The 22,536-nt window shown below is 42.4% G+C and overlaps 1 protein-coding gene across 1 annotated transcript; it reads left to right on the plus strand.

Annotated features, from left to right (window-relative positions):
- The first annotated feature begins 1,466 nt into the window (after positions 1 to 1,466).
- Positions 1,467 to 21,959, plus strand: LOC149302363 (E3 SUMO-protein ligase ZNF451-like). The gene is made up of 4 exons (XM_089482440.1): positions 1,467 to 3,810; positions 4,568 to 4,726; positions 5,059 to 5,189; positions 21,756 to 21,959. Exons 1-4 carry the CDS (start codon positions 1,467 to 1,469, stop codon positions 21,957 to 21,959), a joined length of 2,838 nt encoding a protein of 945 aa, XP_089338566.1.
- The last annotated feature ends 577 nt before the right edge of the window (positions 21,960 to 22,536 follow it).

Genomic DNA, 22,536 nt, shown 5'->3' on the forward strand with positions numbered 1-22,536 from the left:
GTCAAATATTTTTACTCATCTACCAGGAAATCTTAACCAAGGAACGTTTGTCTGGGGCTTCCAAGGTAACACCTACAGCCAGTAACCGAATATTATACCTGGGCAGCTACGTTTGAGAGGCAACGGTGTAATCCGGTTCACTGGTTGCATATATTGTGCGATCGTACCGCCATTAAAATTGTGACCTCTAAAACATGGCATTAATCATTAAAATGGTCATAAAGGTATAACAGCCATTTAAACTATTAGTTCTGACTTCCAGTGTAATTGAGTAGTAATGTTTGCTTTCGTGAACTGGCGCTTTTTTTTTTGTTTGTAAAGGGCACTTGTTGTTGATTCCATTTGTCAGATATTAATGTGCTGGAGAAAAAACTAGTCTTTGTTCATGTCTTTCCAGGTGGGAAGAACCAGTGGAAACCCCCGGTGAAATGCAAACTTTTTACTTATCTTTCCGACACTGGTTCCTTCTTCCTTCACCCCCGCTGCAGCCATAGAAAAGATGCTGCCGATTTTGCCATTTGCATGCATGTAAGTAAACTGTGTGTGCAGCCACAAAGTTTTCTGTGTCCATTAGATGGCGCTTGTGAGCATAATTGTCAATGTATTTTATTCCCATAATGCATTGTTACAAATCACTTACATAAAGGATTGAATGGTCTTGTCATCAGAAGTCATAAAGTTATCTTTCAGAATCATAAGCCATCTGATTAAGAAAATTCAAGATACACACCCCTCTCTTAGTTCACAAGCAGGCAAAAGTGGTATGTAGGTGTATTTGTGTCTAATTATGAGTTTCCAGTCATGTGTTTTTTGATGTAATTGACTGTATGTCTGATGATTTGTCTTTCTTATTTATTTTTATTTAGTTCTACGGTGTTGATGTAACTGTCTTAGTTGGAACCTGATATGTGCATTAAACATCTGTGAGATAAGAACCTCAGCCTTCTCATTGTGACTAAGGGCGGCATAGTAGAACACTTCACTGCATCAGTGAAGGCCTTGAGATGATAAAGCTGCATGCAGAAGACAGCCATCAAGAGATGCCACATGTTTTCTAAGGGAAGTATAACATTGGGAGTGATCACAGTTAAATGACTGAAGCAGCCAGTGAGCAAGTAAAGGCTAAACAAGGAAGCACCTTTAAGTTAGTGCAATTAGCAGAAGAACTTGTTAACTGCTACTGAAGTTTAATTGTGCTGGAATTTCATATTTATTCTAAGGACAACAGTGGACATTTTTCTTTCACTGGATGGCTTTATAAGACGCTATAAAGACTAAATTGATAAGTAAATGTACATATGGTATGTTTAGAACAGACTAAATGCTTAAAATTTTAGTATTTTTATTTGTGCATATATCATTCAAGTGTGTTGACATTTATTGCTATGTTGCATTGCTACCATTGCTTGCACTAGAACGTCTTTACCTTTGAAAAATTGCAATACATAGTACTGAACAGATTTAGCATGTCAAACGCAAGTGAAGTTAACCCTGCAGATACCACTGCACAAGACATTGTCAATACACAGCAGGCTGATACAGATGAGCAAGCTGAAGTGGCTGCACAAATGCAACAGCCTCAAGTGAGCACAGGTAATACACAGCTCCCAGACATTAGAAGAAGCCAACGTACACGCATACTCACCGAAAGAGGTAAAGCTCTACAAGACATCAAATTAAATTATCTAAAAAAGGATTTTGAACAGAAATATAGAAGATGGAAATATCACATCAATGGGTTGAAAAGAGCCATTAAGAATAGTGATGAAGCAGAATTGATTATTGAAGTTGTGAACATCATTAATGCGACTCAGTCGGAGGTCGACCATATTTATGATGACATAAGAAGTATCTCAAGCCCTGAACCTGAAATCCGGAGAAAAAATGACACGTGCTACGCAATTACCAGCACTGCAAATGAAAAGGCTCAACGCTTTCTCAATAACGATCTGGAAGACATACCCTGGCCTGAGTCAGAGTCAGTTTTTGAAACCACTGTGTCCAGCATGATCTCAACAACCTCCAGTAAGCTAAGATCTGGTTCTAAGATGTCCAGTCAGTCTTCACTGCAGAAGAAACAAGAAGCAGCAGCGGAAGTAGCAGCGACGCAAGAGGTAATTAAAATAATGAATACACAACATCAATATGAGGAGGAAATTAGAAAACTTGAGGCAGAGGATGCAAGGTTAACAGCTGAGAGAGAAGCTCAAGAAAGGGAAATAGAAGCTGAGAGTGCGAGAAAAAGAGCTGAAGTTGCAGCGGTGTTTCGAGTTAAAGCTTTATGTGCTGTTTGTAGGCAAGTCTTAAACAGTGATGCACATGTAACAAAACACTTCGAAAAGACTAAACACAGAGGGAAAATCATCACTAACATGGAAGAATCAATTCTGGCGTTTTGTTATCTCAACGAAGGAGTGAGAACTGTGGCTGACTTTTGCTTATCTGCATCAAATGCTAGATTGAAACCACTGCTCAAAAGAACCTTAAAAAGTGATAGACCAAGTACGCCTTTAATGAAGCGCTCAAGAGACACGAAAAACATGACCCTCAATGGATACCGTGGGAAAAAAGAGAGCGGTGAAAGTTCTGTGATGACTGTGACCGCGTGGTTCTGTGAATGCTTAAAAAAGTTTGCCACTGAACCGGAAGTAGAAAAGCACATCATGGAGGAAAACACAATTTGCCACAAATGCATGGTCTGCGGCAAGCTTGCTGGGGATTTGTCAATTATTCATCTTCACATGAGCCGATTCCATGGAGGGGCACACTTGAATAACTTCCGTTACTGGTGTAAAGCCTGCAACACTCAGGTTCCAGGGCTCAAGGACATGATGTTGCATGTGACTGACTACCATGGAGGGCATTCCTACTATTTTGAGCAAGACGCCGAGGAGCAGTCCCTTCCATCCACATCTACGACCACACAGAGTCCACCCATATCACGAGCTACAGCATCGACGTCCCGCTGGCCATGTTCAGGGAAATGGCAGTGCCACATTTGTGAGGAGATGTTTGACTCTGAAAAGACTGTTAAACAGCACTGCAAATCTTTGAACATCCATCAGTTTCACAAATATAGCTGTGACACATGCAAAAAGCACTTCCACAAAATTGAGACCCTGTATCGACACAGTCAGCAGCAACATGATGGCAACATAAAAATTAGATATTTTTGTGGCCTATGTGAGGATCTCTATTTTGATAAGGAGGTGGACTTTCATAACCACTATGAGGGCTTCCACAGCTCAGACTATGCATTTGTTCCAGATGAAATCCATGCTCCTGCCAAAGTTCCAGAATATCCAGTACAAAACCCAGTTCAGAATGGAGATCGGTTGACTTGTGGATGTCTGGATTCCTACGCGAACAAAAAGGTCAGAAAAGTAGAGAACGGTCGTTGCTTGGAAGGCTTGTTGAAGAAAGGCCATCTCTGGTACAGCTGCTGTATCTGTGCAGTAACAGGCCAATCGCTTCAAGACTTTAAAGAACATAATTGCAAGATAGACAGTCCTCTTACTGACAAGGATTTTGTTGTGAAGTGCAGCTCATGTACCAAGTCATTCGCCGACACGAAGAGTGCTCAAAGCCACTATCACGACAAGCACTGTTTCCTTCGGAAACCCAAAATTCAAAGCTGTCATGGGAATTTAGAGAATCCGCACAATGTCTTTCAATTCACAGCCAGTGGTGCATGTGTGAAACCAAACTCACACAAGGTGGCCCATCCCCGGCAGAGAAGGAAAAGCAGCAGAGGGTCTGAGACCGCTTCACCTGAGAAGAAATGTGCACAGGTGCAAAGAATGGATACAGGTATTATAATACAGATTGACTAGATAAGGCATAAGATATTTGGGGAAAAAGAGCTATTTAGGGCACATAAAACCAATTGGTTTACTACTGGGTTTCTTTCAGTTTCTATTGCTGTAACAAATTTGCTGACATTTCAGGATTTCCAATCTGGCATTTTATTGTGGATTTAACACCAAAGTCCCATTGAGGAAAATTTAGAAAAATTGTGCTCTTCCGTACCTCTATCATCCTCATTAGGGGTACTTCTAGTGCACGTTTCTGGTAACATTGGCACTGATGCAGTGATCACCTAGGTCCTCATCAGGGTTATGCAGTCCAAAGCCCTTGTCTGCTCTTTCAGGAAATCCAGACCTGTATATAAATATATATCTTCAGTGAAATTATTTAAAGCCTTTCAATATAGAATTGTGGAAAACAAAGCATGTGGCTTGAACAAATAACACGCTAGCATCTTTTCTGTGTTAAAAATCTGTATTACCCACTCTGTTGCCCTGACAGAGTTCTCAACCTGTGGGTCGCGACCCCTTTGGGGGTCTAACGACCCTTTCACAGGGGTCGCCTAAGACCATCGGAAAACACATTTCACAATATGTAATTACATAATTTTATGGTTGGGGGTCACCACAATATGAGGAACTGTATTAAAGGGTCGCGGCATTAGGAAGGTTGAGACCCACTGTTCTAGAGGAAGATATAAGTCTGTGTGCTATTGTTGATATATGTGTATATCCACGTTAGTGATAAATATATATTTATTTTTTCCCGGGTGTTGGCGAAAAAGAGAACGACTTGCCTGATTTGGACTTCCTGCGGACAATGACACACATTATATTTATTGATCTGGACAACTGGTCAAATATTTTTACTCATCTACCAGGAAATCTTAACCAAGGAACGTTTGTCTGGGGCTTCCAAGGTAACACCTACAGCCAGTAACCGAATATTATACCTGGGCAGCTACGTTTGAGAGGCAACGGTGTAATCCGGTTCACTGGTTGCATATATTGTGCGATCGTACCGCCATTAAAATTGTGACCTCTAAAACATGGCATTAATCATTAAAATGGTCATAAAGGTATAACAGCCATTTAAACTATTAGTTCTGACTTCCAGTGTAATTGAGTAGTAATGTTTGCTTTCGTGAACTGGCGCTTTTTTTTTTGTTTGTAAAGGGCACTTGTTGTTGATTCCATTTGTCAGATATTAATGTGCTGGAGAAAAAACTAGTCTTTGTTCATGTCTTTCCAGGTGGGAAGAACCAGTGGAAACCCCCGGTGAAATGCAAACTTTTTACTTATCTTTCCGACACTGGTTCCTTCTTCCTTCACCCCCGCTGCAGCCATAGAAAAGATGCTGCCGATTTTGCCATTTGCATGCATGTAAGTAAACTGTGTGTGCAGCCACAAAGTTTTCTGTGTCCATTAGATGGCGCTTGTGAGCATAATTGTCAATGTATTTTATTCCCATAATGCATTGTTACAAATCACTTACATAAAGGATTGAATGGTCTTGTCATCAGAAGTCATAAAGTTATCTTTCAGAATCATAAGCCATCTGATTAAGAAAATTCAAGATACACACCCCTCTCTTAGTTCACAAGCAGGCAAAAGTGGTATGTAGGTGTATTTGTGTCTAATTATGAGTTTCCAGTCATGTGTTTTTTGATGTAATTGACTGTATGTCTGATGATTTGTCTTTCTTATTTATTTTTATTTAGTTCTACGGTGTTGATGTAACTGTCTTAGTTGGAACCTGATATGTGCATTAAACATCTGTGAGATAAGAACCTCAGCCTTCTCATTGTGACTAAGGGCGGCATAGTAGAACACTTCACTGCATCAGTGAAGGCCTTGAGATGATAAAGCTGCATGCAGAAGACAGCCATCAAGAGATGCCACATGTTTTCTAAGGGAAGTATAACATTGGGAGTGATCACAGTTAAATGACTGAAGCAGCCAGTGAGCAAGTAAAGGCTAAACAAGGAAGCACCTTTAAGTTAGTGCAATTAGCAGAAGAACTTGTTAACTGCTACTGAAGTTTAATTGTGCTGGAATTTCATATTTATTCTAAGGACAACAGTGGACATTTTTCTTTCACTGGATGGCTTTATAAGACGCTATAAAGACTAAATTGATAAGTAAATGTACATATGGTATGTTTAGAACAGACTAAATGCTTAAAATTTTAGTATTTTTATTTGTGCATATATCATTCAAGTGTGTTGACATTTATTGCTATGTTGCATTGCTACCATTGCTTGCACTAGAACGTCTTTACCTTTGAAAAATTGCAATACATAGTACTGAACAGATTTAGCATGTCAAACGCAAGTGAAGTTAACCCTGCAGATACCACTGCACAAGACATTGTCAATACACAGCAGGCTGATACAGATGAGCAAGCTGAAGTGGCTGCACAAATGCAACAGCCTCAAGTGAGCACAGGTAATACACAGCTCCCAGACATTAGAAGAAGCCAACGTACACGCATACTCACCGAAAGAGGTAAAGCTCTACAAGACATCAAATTAAATTATCTAAAAAAGGATTTTGAACAGAAATATAGAAGATGGAAATATCACATCAATGGGTTGAAAAGAGCCATTAAGAATAGTGATGAAGCAGAATTGATTATTGAAGTTGTGAACATCATTAATGCGACTCAGTCGGAGGTCGACCATATTTATGATGACATAAGAAGTATCTCAAGCCCTGAACCTGAAATCCGGAGAAAAAATGACACGTGCTACGCAATTACCAGCACTGCAAATGAAAAGGCTCAACGCTTTCTCAATAACGATCTGGAAGACATACCCTGGCCTGAGTCAGAGTCAGTTTTTGAAACCACTGTGTCCAGCATGATCTCAACAACCTCCAGTAAGCTAAGATCTGGTTCTAAGATGTCCAGTCAGTCTTCACTGCAGAAGAAACAAGAAGCAGCAGCGGAAGTAGCAGCGACGCAAGAGGTAATTAAAATAATGAATACACAACATCAATATGAGGAGGAAATTAGAAAACTTGAGGCAGAGGATGCAAGGTTAACAGCTGAGAGAGAAGCTCAAGAAAGGGAAATAGAAGCTGAGAGTGCGAGAAAAAGAGCTCTATTTATTTCAGAAAGCAGCAGTATAAAAATTAAGTTGGAAAGGAAGAAGAAAGAAGTGGAACGACTGGAGGAACTAAAAAGGCACAATGCAGCACAAGCAAGGCTACATGTGTATGCTGAAAGTATCAAAAGGGAAGATGAAGAACAGCTTTTGGCTTCTCTTCCTCAGCAAACAAAGGAAGGTTATGTTTCTCAACCAAGCGATCCAAGTTCTCTTCCTCAGCCATTCCTGCTCACCCAAGCAAAGGCTCCTTTGAACCAACCCCTTTATCCACCTCAAAGGGTTAAATTCACCCAAGATCCTATTTCTCAATCAGCTATATTTACTACCTCTCATGATGCTTCTAATGACCTTGTGAAAGCACTTGTTGAAGCAATTACAGCCAATAGGATTCCAATTCCAGAACCTGCTATTTTCTTTGGAGATCCTCTGAAGTATAATGACTGGAAGTTGTCTTTCCAGACATTAATTGACCGCAAGAACTTACCAACCCAAGAAAAGCTTTTCTTTTTACGCAAGTATGTAAGTGGCCCAGCAAAAAGAGCTATTGAAGGACACTTCATGGTTGGAACAGAAACCGCTTATCATGCTGCCTGGGACATACTTGATGACAGATTTGGAAATCCGTTTGTAGTTGGAAAGTCATATCGTGACAAAATACAAGCATGGCATAAGATTGCCACCAAAGACAGCAAAGATCTCCGTGAATTTGTAGATTTCCTGAGCAGTGTTGACTCAGCCATGCCTTATGTTCAAGGTTTACAAGCTTTAAATGACTGCGTTGAAAATCAAAGGATAACAGCAAAACTACCAGAGTGGTTGAGTTCACGTTGGAACAGAGCTGTCACAAAGTTCCAAGATGAACACAAAGCATTCCCCGATTTCAAATACTTTGTTGAATTTCTTAATAAAGAAGCCAGAATTGCATGCAACCCCATCACCTCACTGCAAGCGATAAAGCCAACAGAACAAGAAAGATCTAAGCAAACCGATCAAGATTATTTTAACTCTCAACGCATTCGCAACTCAAGTGCCAAAACATTCACTACAAGTTCCAGGGAGAATACTAGCGTCCTGTGTGCCTTTTGTAAGAGACATGGCCACACTCTTCATAAGTGCCATAAGATTATGGAAAGACCAGTTGAAGAAATAGTGAAGTTTGTAAAGTCAGAGAACTTATGCTTTGGTTGCCTCAAAACCGGTCATAAGTCAAAAAACTGTACCTCCAGAAGTGTGTGTGATAAATGTGAACGGCGTCACCCAACATGCCTACATCAAGATCGGCAGAATAAAGATCAGGAACAACGAGTTAAAACCGATCAAGAGCAGTCAAAAATCAATCAAGGACCTGCAGAAAGAACAGCTGAACTACAGAGGATACACGAGTCTAAGCAAGTAACGTCCAACAGAGTTATTCAAGAAAGAAGTAACACTCATACCTCATCAGTTATTCCAGTATATATCTCAACAATAGCCAAACCAAATAAAGAGATCCTAGTGTACGCCTTACTAGACACCCAGAGTGACACTACCTTCATCTTACAAGACACAGCTGAAATACTTGATATTAAGAGAGAACCAGTCAAGCTCAAAATTTCTACAATAACTTCTAAAACAAAGGTTGTATCTAGCCACAAATTGAATGGACTACAAGTAAGAGGCATCAAGTCTGAAATAAGAATCAATCTACCAACAACTTATACCAGGGACTACATACCTGCCAATAGATCACATATACCCACATGTGACACCGCAAGGAATTGGTCACATCTAGAACATCTTGCAGATGAAATGTCTCCTGAACTTGATTGTGAAGTAGGGTTGTTGATAGGCTACAACTGTCCTCAAGCTTTAATGCCCAGAGAGGTTCTCAGCGGTAACGAAGACCAGCCATTTGCACAGAGATCTGTGTTAGGTTGGAGCATTATCGGATATAATAACCCCGACAGTGGCTATGAAGATGAAATCGGTGTGAGTCATAGGATTATTATGAAGCAAGTTTTACCAGCTGTTGACCCAGTTCACAAAATCAAGTCTGAAGTCTACTTTGTGTGTAGGAACAAAGTAAAGGAAATCATCACTTCAGCAGATATACTGAAGGTTTTTGAGTCAGACTTTGTTGAAAGTAATAATGAAGAAGTCTCTATGTCACAAGAAGACCTACAGTTTCTAGCAACGTTAAAAGACAGTATCAAAAAAAATCAGGATGGACACTATGAGATGCCATTACCTTTTAAAGATGAGCGACCAGAATTGCCAAACAACAAGGCTTGTGCAGAACATAGACTCAAATGCCTAGAAAAACGTTTGAAGAAAGATGAGCAATACTACCGGGACTACGTGGCTTTCATGAAGGACATGATAGTAAGAGGCGATGCAGAAAGGGTTCCAAAGATGGAGATAAACAGGCAACCATCATGGTATATCCCTCACCATGGGGTTTATCACCCCCAGAAACCAGGCAAGATCCGAGTCGTCTTTGACTGCTCAGCAAGATTTCAGAATACTTCCCTGAATGAACATCTACTGACTGGGCCTGACCTCACAAATACTCTGGTTGGGGTCTTGTGCCGTTTCCGGAAAGGACAAGTGGCCATTATGTGTGATGTGGAGCGTATGTTCCATCAGTTTCATGTTGCTCAAAGGGATCGAGACTACCTCAGGTTCCTGTGGTGGGAAGAAGGCAACATGGAGACCCTACCTTCAGTGTATCGAATGAAGGTTCACCTGTTTGGAGCTGCTTCCTCGCCAGGATGTGCAAACTTCGGGTTCAAGCACCTTGCCACACAAGGTGAAGGCAAATTTAATCAAGCTACAGTGAAGTTCCTACAACGCAATTTTTATGTTGATGATGGTCTAGCAAGTGTAGACTTGGAGGAAGACGCTATACAGCTTGTGAAGGAAGCCAGGGATCTCTGCAATACTGGGAACCTCCGCTTGCATAAATTCATCACCAACAGCAAGAAGGTGATAGCTACAATTCCAAAGAAAGAATGTGCTGAAGGTGCAACTGACTTTGATTTGTCCCTAAGAGAGCCAAAAATAGAAAGGGCGCTCGGGGTCCAATGGTGCGTAACTTCAGATGAGTTTCATTTCAGAGTACTAGTAAGGGAAAAGGCTTTCACTAGAAGAGGAGTGCTGTCTACAGTTGCTTCAATTTTTGATCCTCTTGGATTTGTCGCTCCCTTCATTTTAGTTGGGAAAAGGATATTACAAAGGATGTGTCAGGACAAGATAGGCTGGGATGAACCGCTTCCTGATGACCTCAGACCGCATTGGGAAGCTTGGCTTCAAGACCTTCATAATCTGTCTTCAGTAAAGATACCACGTTGTTATGCGTCCAGGACATTTAAAGATGTTAAGCAATATGAGCTACACCATTTTTCTGATGCTAGCACGTCTGGCTATGGAGTATGTTCATACCTCAGAACTGTGACTAAGTATAGAAAGGTCTACTGCACGCTTGTTATGGGTAAAGCAAGAGTTGCCCCAACACGGATAATAACAATTCCAAGACTGGAGCTATCAGCTGCAGTTGTGGCAACAAGAATTGGTGACCTGCTAAAGAGAGAGCTAGACATGGATGGTATCTGTGAGTACTACTGGACCGACTCCAAGGTTGTTCTTGGTTATATTAACAATGATGCAAGACGGTTCCATGTATTTGTAGCCAATCGAATTCAGCAGATCAGGTCAAGCACTGAGCCTAGTCAATGGAGGTATGTTGCTTCAGAGCATAACCCAGCTGACCATGCTTCTCGCGGACTAACTGCAAAACAACTTGTCGAGTCAAATTGGTTCACTGGACCAAGTTTCCTATGGCAAGAAGAACTCCCTAAAGAAGAAGACATCAAGGTGGGAGAGATTGATGATAGAGACCTGGAGCTCAAAATGACACAGGTACATGCAACCAAGACAAAGGAGGAAAGGTCTCTGTTAAATCGCCTACAAAGATTTTCAGATTGGAAAAGGGTAGTGAAAGCCATAGCGAGACTCAAACATTGTGCAAAGTGTGTAAAAGGTCTGGCAGAAAGATCCAGTGAATCAACAACGCTTGAAGAAAGAAAGGATGCTGAACAATTCATAATTCGTATAGTTCAAGAAGAAGTGTTCAGTGATGAAATCAAGTCTCTAAAACAAGGGAAGGAAGTCAATTCAAAGCAGTTGAACAAGTTGTATAAACTAAGTCCGTTTGTTGATGACCATGATATCCTAAGGGTGGGAGGAAGATTGACACAAGCGGCTCTCCATCCCCACGTCAAACACCCAGCCATCCTTCCAAAGGGGCATCACGTATCTCGTCTACTCATAAAGCACTTCCACGAAAGGGTGCAGCATCAAGGTCGTGGAATGACCATCAATGAAATCCGCTCCAATGGCATTTGGATCCTCGGATGTAGTAGTGAGGTATCATTTCTTATTTACAAATGCATTAAGTGTAGGAAGTTAAGAAAATGCAGCCAAGAACAAAAAATGGCTGACCTACCACCAGAAAGGATGGAAACCACTCCTCCGTTCACTTACAGTGGTATGGATTGCTTCGGACCGTTTTATGTTAAAGATGCAAGGAAAGAGCTGAAGAGATATGGGCTCCTGTTTACCTGCATGTGTTCGAGAGCTGTCCACCTTGAGGTACTAGATGATCTTAGTACTGATGCTTTCCTTAATGCGCTGCGTTGTTTTATTTCTATACGTGGAAATGTAAGTCAACTCTATAGCGACCAAGGTACCAACTTTATCGGTGCAAAAAGAGAGTTCATGGAACTGATGAAGGGAATAGACCAAGAACGTATGAAAGAGTTAGGCTGTAGTTTTGTCATGAACCCACCTGCTTCCAGTCACATGGGTGGTGTCTGGGGGAGACAGATTAGGACTGTGAGAAGTGTTCTATCATCCATTTTAGACCAATCTGCCAGAAGATTGGACAGTTCATCCTTAAGAACATTTATGTACGAAGCAATGGCGATTGTGAATAGTCGACCATTAACCTCAGAACACATCAATGATCCAGTGGGACCAGAACCATTGACACCGAATCATATTCTAACAATGAAATCCACTATCATTGCACCACCACCTGGAGAGTTTGTAAGAGAAGATCTCTATCTTCAGAAGAGATGGAAGAGAGTTCAGTTCTTGGCAAATGAGTTTTGGACTAGGTGGAGGAAGGAATATCTGTTGAACTTACAACAAAGAAGTAAATGGAACAAGAGCAAACGAAATGCCAAGCCAAATGACATTGTTTTACTTCAAGATGACTTAGTGCAGTGATGGCGAACCTATGACACGCGTGTCAGTGCTGACACGCGTAGCCATTTGGGGTGACACGCGCAGGATTTCCTGCGATTCATCCTCGGCTCCTGCACGGCCGCCGAGGATGAAAGAATCTGTGCTGGAGGACCCGTTCCTCCAGCACAGATTCTTTCATCCTCGGCGGCCGTGCAGGAGCCGAGGATGAATCGCAGGAAATCCTGCGCGTGTCACCCCCCCAAAAAAGGGGGGGGACGTGCAGTAGCGTACCTAGCGGGGGGCGGGGCGGTGGAGGAGCAGGCTCGCAAGGGAGCGGTATCGGAGGTCTTTAACAGACCACCGGCTCCCTTGAGTGATTTTAAGCCGGTTCAAGGATTTCCCTTGAACCCGGCTTAAAATCACTCAAGGGAGCCGGAGGTCTGTTAAAGACCTCCGATACCACTCCCTTGCGATCCGCGTGGCAACAGCTGTTGTGCGCCGGGGTTTGTTGTCAGATCCCGGCGCACAACACTGAAGCCGCGCCCACCGCTGTCCGTGCCCTCTGAACCCCGTGCCCTCGGAAGAAGAACTGAAGAAGAAGAGGAGCGAAGAGCAGGAAAAGGAGCTGTAAGGAGAAAAGAGGAAAGGTAGGAAAGCATACAGTGAGAGTGGATTGGTGTATGTGTGTGGATTGGTGTATGTGTGTGTGGATTGGTGTATGTGTGTGGATTGGTGTATGTGTGTGGATTGGTGTATGTGTGTGGATTGGTATGTGTGTGTGGATTGGTGTATGTGTGTGGATTGGTATATATGTGTGGATTGGTGTATGTGTGTGGATTGGTATGTGTGTGGATTGGTATGTGTGTGGATTGGTGTATGTGCGTGGATTGGTGTATGTGCGTGGATTGGTGTATGTGCGTGGATTGGTGTATGTGTGTGGATTGTTGTATGTGTGTGGATTGTTGTATGTGTGTGGATTAGTATGTGTGTGGATTGGTGTATGTGTGTGGATTGGTGTACGTGTGGATTGGTATGCGTGTGGATTGGTAAATGCGGATTGGTAAGTGTGTGAGAGTGATGGGTGTTATGCTGTACCATTTCCAATGTATTTTTCATTATATAATTATGCTCTAAAGTACATCATAACTCCCATCACTCTATACTGCTCCATACAGTGGCAGAGCTGGGAGACAGAGGCCTTGCACCCCCACCGCAGGACTCCTGAAAGGTAAGTAGTTACTAAGCAGGTATGTTAAATAATTTGTTTTTGGTTAATTAAATACAATTATATATTGCAATTATACATTTTTGTAGTTTAAACTATAAATTGCGCAAAATTAACAGCAGCAAGATGAGAGCACATTGGATGCTGTAGGGTTTCAGCAACACCAGGAAGGCTGCAGCAATCATAGTGAGAGTCAGGAGGCAAACCTACAGCAGGCACCGTATGGAGGTGGGGAGCGCTGATCTGTGCAGCACAGGGTAGATGATCAGCACACGGACTCGACTTGAGGCTTTAGACCTCAGGATGAGTGTAATCCATGACTCAGCACAGGAGACATGCAGAGCATTTAGATGTCTCCCTCCCAGCACGGTGACAGGCAGTGGGGGGATAGATGCACTGGTTAGACACCCTCAGCTCGGCAGAGCTTCCCACTGCCGTGTCTGATCGCGGGTGGCGTGGCTGGTGACAGCAGCAGCTCTTCAGGATGCTGTGATTTGCGTGGGGGGGAGGGGTGTGAAGGAGACGCGTGTCATTGGCTGGGACGTCCCCGAAATAAAAGTTTCTCTTCCTGGGTCCCTTGCCCAACTAAGTAGCCTCAGCACCAGCAGCTCTCCATCCGCGGAAGGGAGAGAGAGATTGGAGATGCTCAGCTCCTCCTTGGATGGGTGCTCGGTGACGTCAGAGCTACCCCAATGCTGCTGCGGAGAGAGCAGTGATTATGGCTACTGCAGGCAGTTGTAGGAATGGCAGCACCTTGTAGCCTTATTATTATTCAGTAAAACAAAGTGTGTACACACTGCAGCATGTACATGAGCAGCACAAACTCAAGAGCCTGACAACTAGAAAATAGAAAAGTGGAGATTTGCTCTAAAAACGATCAATTAATGTCTAATGTAGACGCTCCAAACGTATCTCAGCTTGTGTGGCAGGATCAGTTCTCCTTCATAACGGATCAGAACCTCACAAGGAGAAAAACAGAATAAAGTGCATAGTGCGGTATTGTCTGTATCAGGAATAAACACTTATTGACATACCTGGAAACTTCTGGGCTCCGGGTACACGGAGACTATCCTTGCGGAGCGACTGCTCACTGACATCACTGACACTGAGTGGTCCCAATGACGTGGGGGTGTTCCCGCTGATATCAGTAGGGGACTGCTCCTTTGGGTGCTGATAGCAGCTCGATTCTTCAGTTTCCTATTTTGCCCTTCATACTTTTCCAATGGTTGCAGGTCAATACTGAGTTTCTACCAAGCCAATGGTCTTTAAAATAATGTTTTTTGAGTAAATGACAATTCTGGCCTTTTTGGTAGACAATTATTCAGAGGATACTTGAATATTGCCCTTCAACTGAAAATGACTACTGCTAATTAACCTTTCTCCCTTTGGGCACATTCTCCCTTTTGGGACAAGTTTTCCAGTGTTGCTATAGTTACATTTAAGTGACAATTATAGTTTGTTTAATTATGGTATTAGCCTAATTCTATGGATCAGTGCTAAGAAATTTCTCTCTAACTGCACCACCATAACCCAGAGAACTCCAGGTGAAGCACCAATGCTCCGGGTCAACACCCGAATCCTCCAGGATGCGGGGTCTTGACACGCCCTGCTCCCTGCCCATTTGCCCATTAAATGGGGGTGCTTCCTTCGATGTCAGCGGGAACGCCCACTGACATCACCAGGAACGCCAACTAACATCTAACTTTTTGGGTTAGATTAACAGCAAATCCTCTTAAAAAAGAAGGCATCAAGCTAAATCTGAACTGTCAAGGACATTGCTGCAAAGGCAGCAGCGACCGAGGAGATGAAGGGGACCCGGGATTATGTGCTGTGTTGTCCTGTCCATAATCCCCCCAGATTGTCCCAGCATCTCACCCACTATACTTGCTCCAGTTTCGTGGAGTATGGGTGGAGACTAGTCTGCCGCAGTCCTGCTGGAAATCTCCTAAAATATGTTTGCCAAATGAATCAGGTCTTAGGACAGTGATGGCGAACCTATGACACGCGTGTCAGTGCTGACACGCGTAGCCATTTGGGGTGACACGCGCAGGATTTCCTGCGATTCATCCTCGGCTCCTGCACGGCCGCCGAGGATGAAAGAATCTGTGCTGGAGGACCCGTTCCTCCAGCACAGATTCTTTCATCCTCGGCGGCCGTGCAGGAGCCGAGGATGAATCGCAGGAAATCCTGCGCGTGTCACCCCCCCAAAAAAGGGGGGGGACGTGCAGTAGCGTACCTAGCGGGGGGCGGGGCGGTGGAGGAGCAGGCTCGCAAGGGAGCGGTATCGGAGGTCTTTAACAGACCACCGGCTCCCTTGAGTGATTTTAAGCCGGTTCAAGGATTTCCCTTGAACCCGGCTTAAAATCACTCAAGGGAGCCGGAGGTCTGTTAAAGACCTCCGATACCACTCCCTTGCGATCCGCGTGGCAACAGCTGTTGTGCGCCGGGGTTTGTTGTCAGATCCCGGCGCACAACACTGAAGCCGCGCCCACCGCTGTCCGTGCCCTCTGAACCCCGTGCCCTCGGAAGAAGAACTGAAGAAGAAGAGGAGCGAAGAGCAGGAAAAGGAGCTGTAAGGAGAAAAGAGGAAAGGTAGGAAAGCATACAGTGAGAGTGGATTGGTGTATGTGTGGGGATTGGTGTATGTGTGTGTGGATTGGTGTATGTGTGTGGATTGGTGTATGTGTGTGGATTGGTATGTGTGTGTGGATTGGTGTATGTGTGTGGATTGGTATATATGTGTGGATTGGTGTATGTGTGTGGATTGGTATGTGTGTGGATTGGTATGTGTGTGGATTGGTGTATGTGCGTGGATTGGTGTATGTGCGTGGATTGGTGTATGTGCGTGGATTGGTGTATGTGTGTGGATTGTTGTATGTGTGTGGATTGTTGTATGTGTGTGGATTAGTATGTGTGTGGATTGGTGTATGTGTGTGGATTGGTGTACGTGTGGATTGGTATGCGTGTGGATTGGTATGCGTGTGGATTGGTAAATGCGGATTGGTAAGTGTGTGAGAGTGATGGGTGTTATGCTGTACCATTTCCAATGTATTTTTCATTATATAATTATGCTCTAAAGTACATCATAACTCCCATCACTCTATACTGCTCCATACAGTGGCAGAGCTGGGAGACAGAGGCCTTGCACCCCCACCGCAGGACTCCTGAAAGGTAAGTAGTTACTAAGCAGGTATGTTAAATAATTTGTTTTTGGTTTGTTAAATACAATTATATATTGCAATTATACATTTTTGTAGTTTAAACTATAAATTGCGCAAAATTATGTTTTTTTGTCGAAGTGACACACCACGCGAATTATGCTCGATTTTTTGCCGATTTTTGACACACCACGCCAAAAAGGTTGCCCATCACTGACTTAGTGCCACGAAATCAGTGGAAGCTAGCCAAAGTGGTAGATGTCTTCCCAGGAACTGATGGCAGGGTCAGAAAACTGAAACTTCTTGTTAGTGACACAACAATAGATAACAAGGGCACACGCACTAGTAAGCCAGTGTATCTAGAAAGACCCATACACAAAACAGTGTTATTACTTGAAGCTGATTAACGGAAGGGTAACGTGATTGTATTTGATTAATGTGTGCAAAATGCGTTTCCTCTAAATGTTCATGTTAAGTTATGTGTTATAATATCAGCTCCTTTAAGAATCACATGTGATGGTGGGAGTGTGTGTGCAGCCACAAAGTTTTCTGTGTCCATTAGATGGCGCTTGTGAGCATAATTGTCAATGTATTTTATTCCCATAATGCATTGTTACAAATCACTTACATAAAGGATTGAATGGTCTTGTCATCAGAAGTCATAAAGTTATCTTTCAGAATCATAAGCCATCTGATTAAGAAAATTCAAGATACACACCCCTCTCTTAGTTCACAAGCAGGCAAAAGTGGTATGTAGGTGTATTTGTGTCTAATTATGAGTTTCCAGTCATGTGTTTTTTGATGTAATTGACTGTATGTCTGATGATTTGTCTTTCTTATTTATTTTTATTTAGTTCTACGGTGTTGATGTAACTGTCTTAGTTGGAACCTGATATGTGCATTAAACATCTGTGAGATAAGAACCTCAGCCTTCTCATTGTGACTAAGGGCGGCATATAAACAGTCGTTCTTTTTAGGGCTGCAACAACTAATCGATGAAATCGATAATAATCGATAATGAAATTTGTTGGCAATGAATTTCATTATCGATTAGTTGAATCGATTTTTATCGATTATAAAATTAGTTTTTTCAGAGCAAATGCTCTGAAAAACTCCCCTCGTTTTATAATCCGTTTGTGACTCAAAGCAGCAGCTCCTACTGAGTATAAACTTTAAATTTGGGCTGCTGAAAGTTAGGGGAGGTGGGGGTTAATTTAGGGGCAATTGTAGTTAATGGAGTGTTTAGGGTTAACTTAGGGGCAGTTGTAGATAATGGGGTGTTTAGGGTTAATTTAGGGGCAGTTGTAGTTAATGGGGTATTTAGGGTTAATTTAGGAGCAGTTATAGTTAATTTAGGGGCAGTTGTGGTTGATGGGGGTCTTCTCTCCGGGATTAATTTAATGCCGAGGACTGAGGGTTAATTAACTTAAGGTGCAGTTAGAGGTAAAGGGGGGCATACTAAGGGGAATCTAAATCCTGGGGGCAGTGAAGATTAACCCTGTATTTATTTATAAAAGTATTGTGTCTGTGAACGAGTCTGAAAGTCTGAGGGCACTATGGCATATCAGGGGGGTATACGGCATACCTGGGGAGGACGGAGTGACATATCTGGGGCTATATAAGGCATATAGGGTATATAAGGCATATGTGGGGAGGGCAGTGTGGCAAGTCTGGGCTCAAATGTGCATAACTGGGGGGCAGGTTAGGAAATAAAAACAAGAAATGCATTTTTATCAAAGTTTTTTTTTTCTGCCGTTTGTTTTTAACATCCTACGTTACTTTATTAAATTTTAAATAAATTAAAAATTTCCATTTTTTTTAATCCGATTAATCGGCCAACTAATCAATTATGAAAATAATCGTTAGTTGCAGCCCTAGTTCTTTTACATATATTTATCATTTTGCTTACTTTACCGTTGACTATGTTCGGAACATGTGCAGTGAACAACCCAAAATGTTTTAAAAAAAAAAAAATAGCCAGCTTGGATGTTGTGTGGTTAAATATGATCATCTATATCCACTTTTTCATTTTTTGTTTATCTTTACCATATATCTATGGATCTGCACTAAGATTTTTTTTCTTACCCCCGGTTCTTGAGCCTAAATGTAAAACATCGGATAGTTGTAGAAAGACAGCTGATTGGTCTATAATAGATTAATGAAGCAGCTAAAAACAGTCGGTGAGAGGCAGAGAGAAAAGCAGCGATCACTCCTCGAGAAATGACATGACAACAAGTAGCTCTTCATGGCAGTTCTCAAAAGTTTGAATACTTCTGTAAGGTATAAATAGGATCTTGTTTCTTGTATACCTGCAGGCAGATTAACAAGCGGATTTCTCTTTCTTGTTTTCATGCTTGTTTGTACTAGACTTGATATTTATGATTTTGCTCACATCCAGGAATTCTGCCTGGAATTGGTGGTGGAGCGATTGCCTTGTTTAATTGTAAACGTTTAAGACCTAATTTTGCAGAGGCAACAAGGACCTGTAGTTTATTGTACTATTATTATTATTATTATATTTATATAGCGTCAACAGTTTACTTAGCACTTAATACAATACATAAATTCAAGGGGTATGACAAGAATTGACAGACTAAGACAAACTGATACATTTTGTGGGGAGAGCCCTGCTCACAAGCTTACAAACTAAAGGCACAGAGAAAGGGTGAGAGGTAGTGTGGTGGTTGTATCGATGACAAGGAAGTTCTAGCAGCTAACATGGTGCAGCTTCTCTGAAGAAGTGGGTTTTTAGATGTTTCTTGAATGTCGGGAGGGTGAATGCTGAAGGTTCCTTGGGAGTAGATTCCAGAGATATGGGGCAGCTCGAGTGAAGTCTTGTAGACGGGAAAAGGAAGAGGAGAGAGAGCCTTAGCCCATGGGAAGAACGTAGGGTTCGAGTAGGAGAGTATTTGCTAATGAGGTCAGAAATGTATGGAGGAGCAGTATTATGGATGGCCTTATATGTCAGTTCCAGGATTTTAAATTTAATTCTAAAGGTAATTGGGAGCCAGTGGAAGATTTCACAGAGGGGGAAGCAGAAGAGGAGCGACGTGCAAGGAAGAGATGAGCCTAGCAGCGGCATTTAGGATAGACTGTAGAGGAGAGAGTCGCGACAGTGGAGTGCCAACCAGAAGAGTGTTGCAGTAGTCAAGATGGGAAATAAGTGAATGAACCAGAGTTTTTGTGGATTCTTGGGTGAGGAATGGGCGGATACGAGAGATGTTTTTTAGGTGCAAGCAGGATCTGGCGAGGGACTGAATGTGACAGAGGAAGGAGAGGTTTGAGTGAAGGATGACCCCAAGGCATCGGGCCTGGTTAGTAGGAGAGATAGTCGTGTTAATGGTGATAGAGAATTCAGGTAGTGGAGTGGAGATGGAAGGAGGGAGGATAATGAGTTCAGTTTTAGAAAGATTAAGTTTCAGGTAGCGTGACATCCATGAAGAAATAGCAGACAAGCAATTGGTAATACAGGACATGAGATGGAGAGAGATCAGGAGATGACGGGTAGATTTGGGTGTCATCTGCATATAGATGATACTGGAGGCCAAATGAGTTGATTAGTTTGCCAAGAGAGGAAGTATAAAGAGAGAATCGCAGAGGGCCAAGGACTGAACCTTGGGGGACGCCAACCGAAAGTTGAAGGGGCGATGTCTTGCCAGAGAAGTTGACAGAGAAGGAACGGTTAGACAGATATGAGGAGATCCAGGAGAGAGCTGTATCTCGAATGCCTATAGAAGCAAGTGAGTCTAGAAGAAGGTGGTGATCAACAGTATCGAAAGCAGCAAAGAGATCCAGTAGTATTGGAATAGAGAAGTGACCTTTTGCTTTGGCAGAGAGCAAGTCATTGGAGACTTTTTTTTGTTAGAGCTGTTTCAGTAGAGTGAAGGGGTTTGAAACCAGACTGTAGAGGGTCAAGGAGGGAATTAGAGGAGAGGAAGTTAGTGAGGCGATTTTACACAATCCTTTCAAGCAGCTTAGAGTGTAAAAGGAAACTGAGAGATAGGGCGGTAGTTAGTCAAACAGGCGGGATCTGAGGAAGGATTCTTTAGAATGGGTGTGATTAGCGCATGCTTGAAGGCAGATGGTACAGTTCCAGATGATAGAGAGAGATTAAATAGTTGGGTAAGTGATGGACCAAGGGATGGACATAGAGACTTTGTGAGGTGTGAAGGGATAGGATCAAGGGGACAGGTTGTTGGGTGAGAGGAAGGAAGAAATTTCTTCTTCGGTTGTAGGGGAAAAGGCAGTTAGTATAGTAGGAGTGGGGGTGAGTGGTGTAGGAGGGAGTTGTAAGGAAGAGAGGCCTTTCCAATAGTCTCAATCTTCTCTTTGAAGTGGGTAGCAAGATCTTGGGCAGTGAGAGAGGTTTGTGGTGTGGGTGTGGAGGAATAGAGAAGGGAGTTGAAAGTAGAAAAAAGTCGTTGTGGGTTGGAAGACGGAGGATATGAGAGTGGAGAAGTAAAGCTGTTTGGCGAGTGAGAGAGCAGAGTTGTAGGTGTGAAGCATGAATTTATAGTGAGTAAAGTCTTTGCTGGATTTTGATTTTCTGAAGTAGCGTTCAGGTGTGCAGCAACACTTCTAAAGAAGCTGTGTGGTTTTGGTATGCCATGGTTGACATTTAAATTGTCGGGGGTAACATGTAGTAATTGGAGTTGCATGTCATGGTTTTGAGGATCAAATTTGAAGGTCAGGTTTTAAAGAACCTTTTTGTGTTATTTGGCTCATGTATGTTAAAGATTTTCTCGTGATCAGGAATAAAGAAGTTCTCCATAGGGAGGTACATGTATTTTCCACTTTCTCCTCCAGCATGATATCAACCTCAGGAGAAACTTAATTAAACATTTACAGACCAGGAGCAGATATTCTGTCACCTTGTTCCCAGACAACATCTTTCTGTGGAATCTGCTGGTCAAGCCAATTGATGTCTTATCTGCATTCACCTTATTTTTTTACCTTGTATTCCTTTAATCGCAGCAGCCTATTCCTGTAGTTTCCAGGATATTAAGAAAACATGCTACTGTATCTGCACTTGTACCAAGTAGTTGGTCTGCACTGCCTTATAAAGAATACTTAAAGCTTGAAACTTATATGTATGTGTCTAAAGAATGCTTTCGTTGATATTCAGTTGTCTGAAGTAATAGGTGAATTAAATAACTTTTCAGATGTCTTGGAGTGTTTGTAGCTACGTTCTCGAAAACATGTTTTTCACATATTTTTTGTTACACTTTAGGCTGGTCGTTTAGATGAACAGCTACCAAAACAAATGCCTTTCACCATTCTCTCGGGGGATAAAGGCTTCCTGGAGCTTGAGAACCAATTTAAGAAGACCCTGAGACCTTTTCACATCCTTAACCCTCATCATATGGAAGGAGACGTGATGTGTGCCTTGTTAAACAGCATATCTGATACTGCTCCAGGTGAAAGGCCGGGGTGAACTGCATGTCTCAAATCAAAATACTACAAATCCATCTGAATTAAATCAAACTTTCCACATGTGTGTGTTTTTGTTTTCGCGATATTGTATATGGCCGATGTTGATGCCCCGGGGAGGGTGCCTACGATGGCTGGAATATCCATTTAACCAAATAGTGCAGTTAATGTGGACTAGTTTGCCAAAAGATGAAAAACTAGTCCCTATATTTTTCAGTTCCAGTTATTTAAGTCCTAGCATTATGGGTCTTGTTGGTAAGAAAGCATAATACTCTTTAGTGAGATGGTTAAAGCATGCACTTTAATGTATATGATGAGTTCCTTTTATAAATGCATGGGGGATTATTCAGAGCCTGCGTATATGTGTTTGGCTCTTTGCATGTGGGTATACTCCATGCTCCAGAGCTTGATTGGCGAATGCTGTAGATGGGGTTCTTTGAGACGCCTGTGCACATGCATGGAAGGCTCTACTTGGCTGCTCCAGACCTCTGAGGGATTAAGAAGCCACAGCCTCTCACTAATGTAAAGTACATTTACTATTAAACCTTGAACAATGCGTACAAGAGCACTCAATTGGCTTT

The sequence above is a fragment of the Sceloporus occidentalis genome, unplaced genomic scaffold (assembly GCF_023333645.1).
Source record: "Sceloporus occidentalis isolate IW3139 unplaced genomic scaffold, rSceOcc1.0.p SCAF_19, whole genome shotgun sequence".
Lineage (NCBI taxonomy): Eukaryota > Metazoa > Chordata > Lepidosauria > Squamata > Phrynosomatidae > Sceloporus > Sceloporus occidentalis.

Coding starts and splice junctions, on each gene's coding strand:
- LOC149302363 (XM_089482440.1), top strand. CDS start 1,467: ATGTCAAACGCAAGTGAAGTTAACCCTGCAGATACCACTGCACAAGAC. Junction 3,811..4,567: donor GGTGCAAAGAATGGATACAG/GTATTATAATAC, acceptor TATATATTTATT/TTTTCCCGGGTGTTGGCGAA. Junction 4,727..5,058: donor GTTTGTCTGGGGCTTCCAAG/GTAACACCTACA, acceptor ATGTCTTTCCAG/GTGGGAAGAACCAGTGGAAA.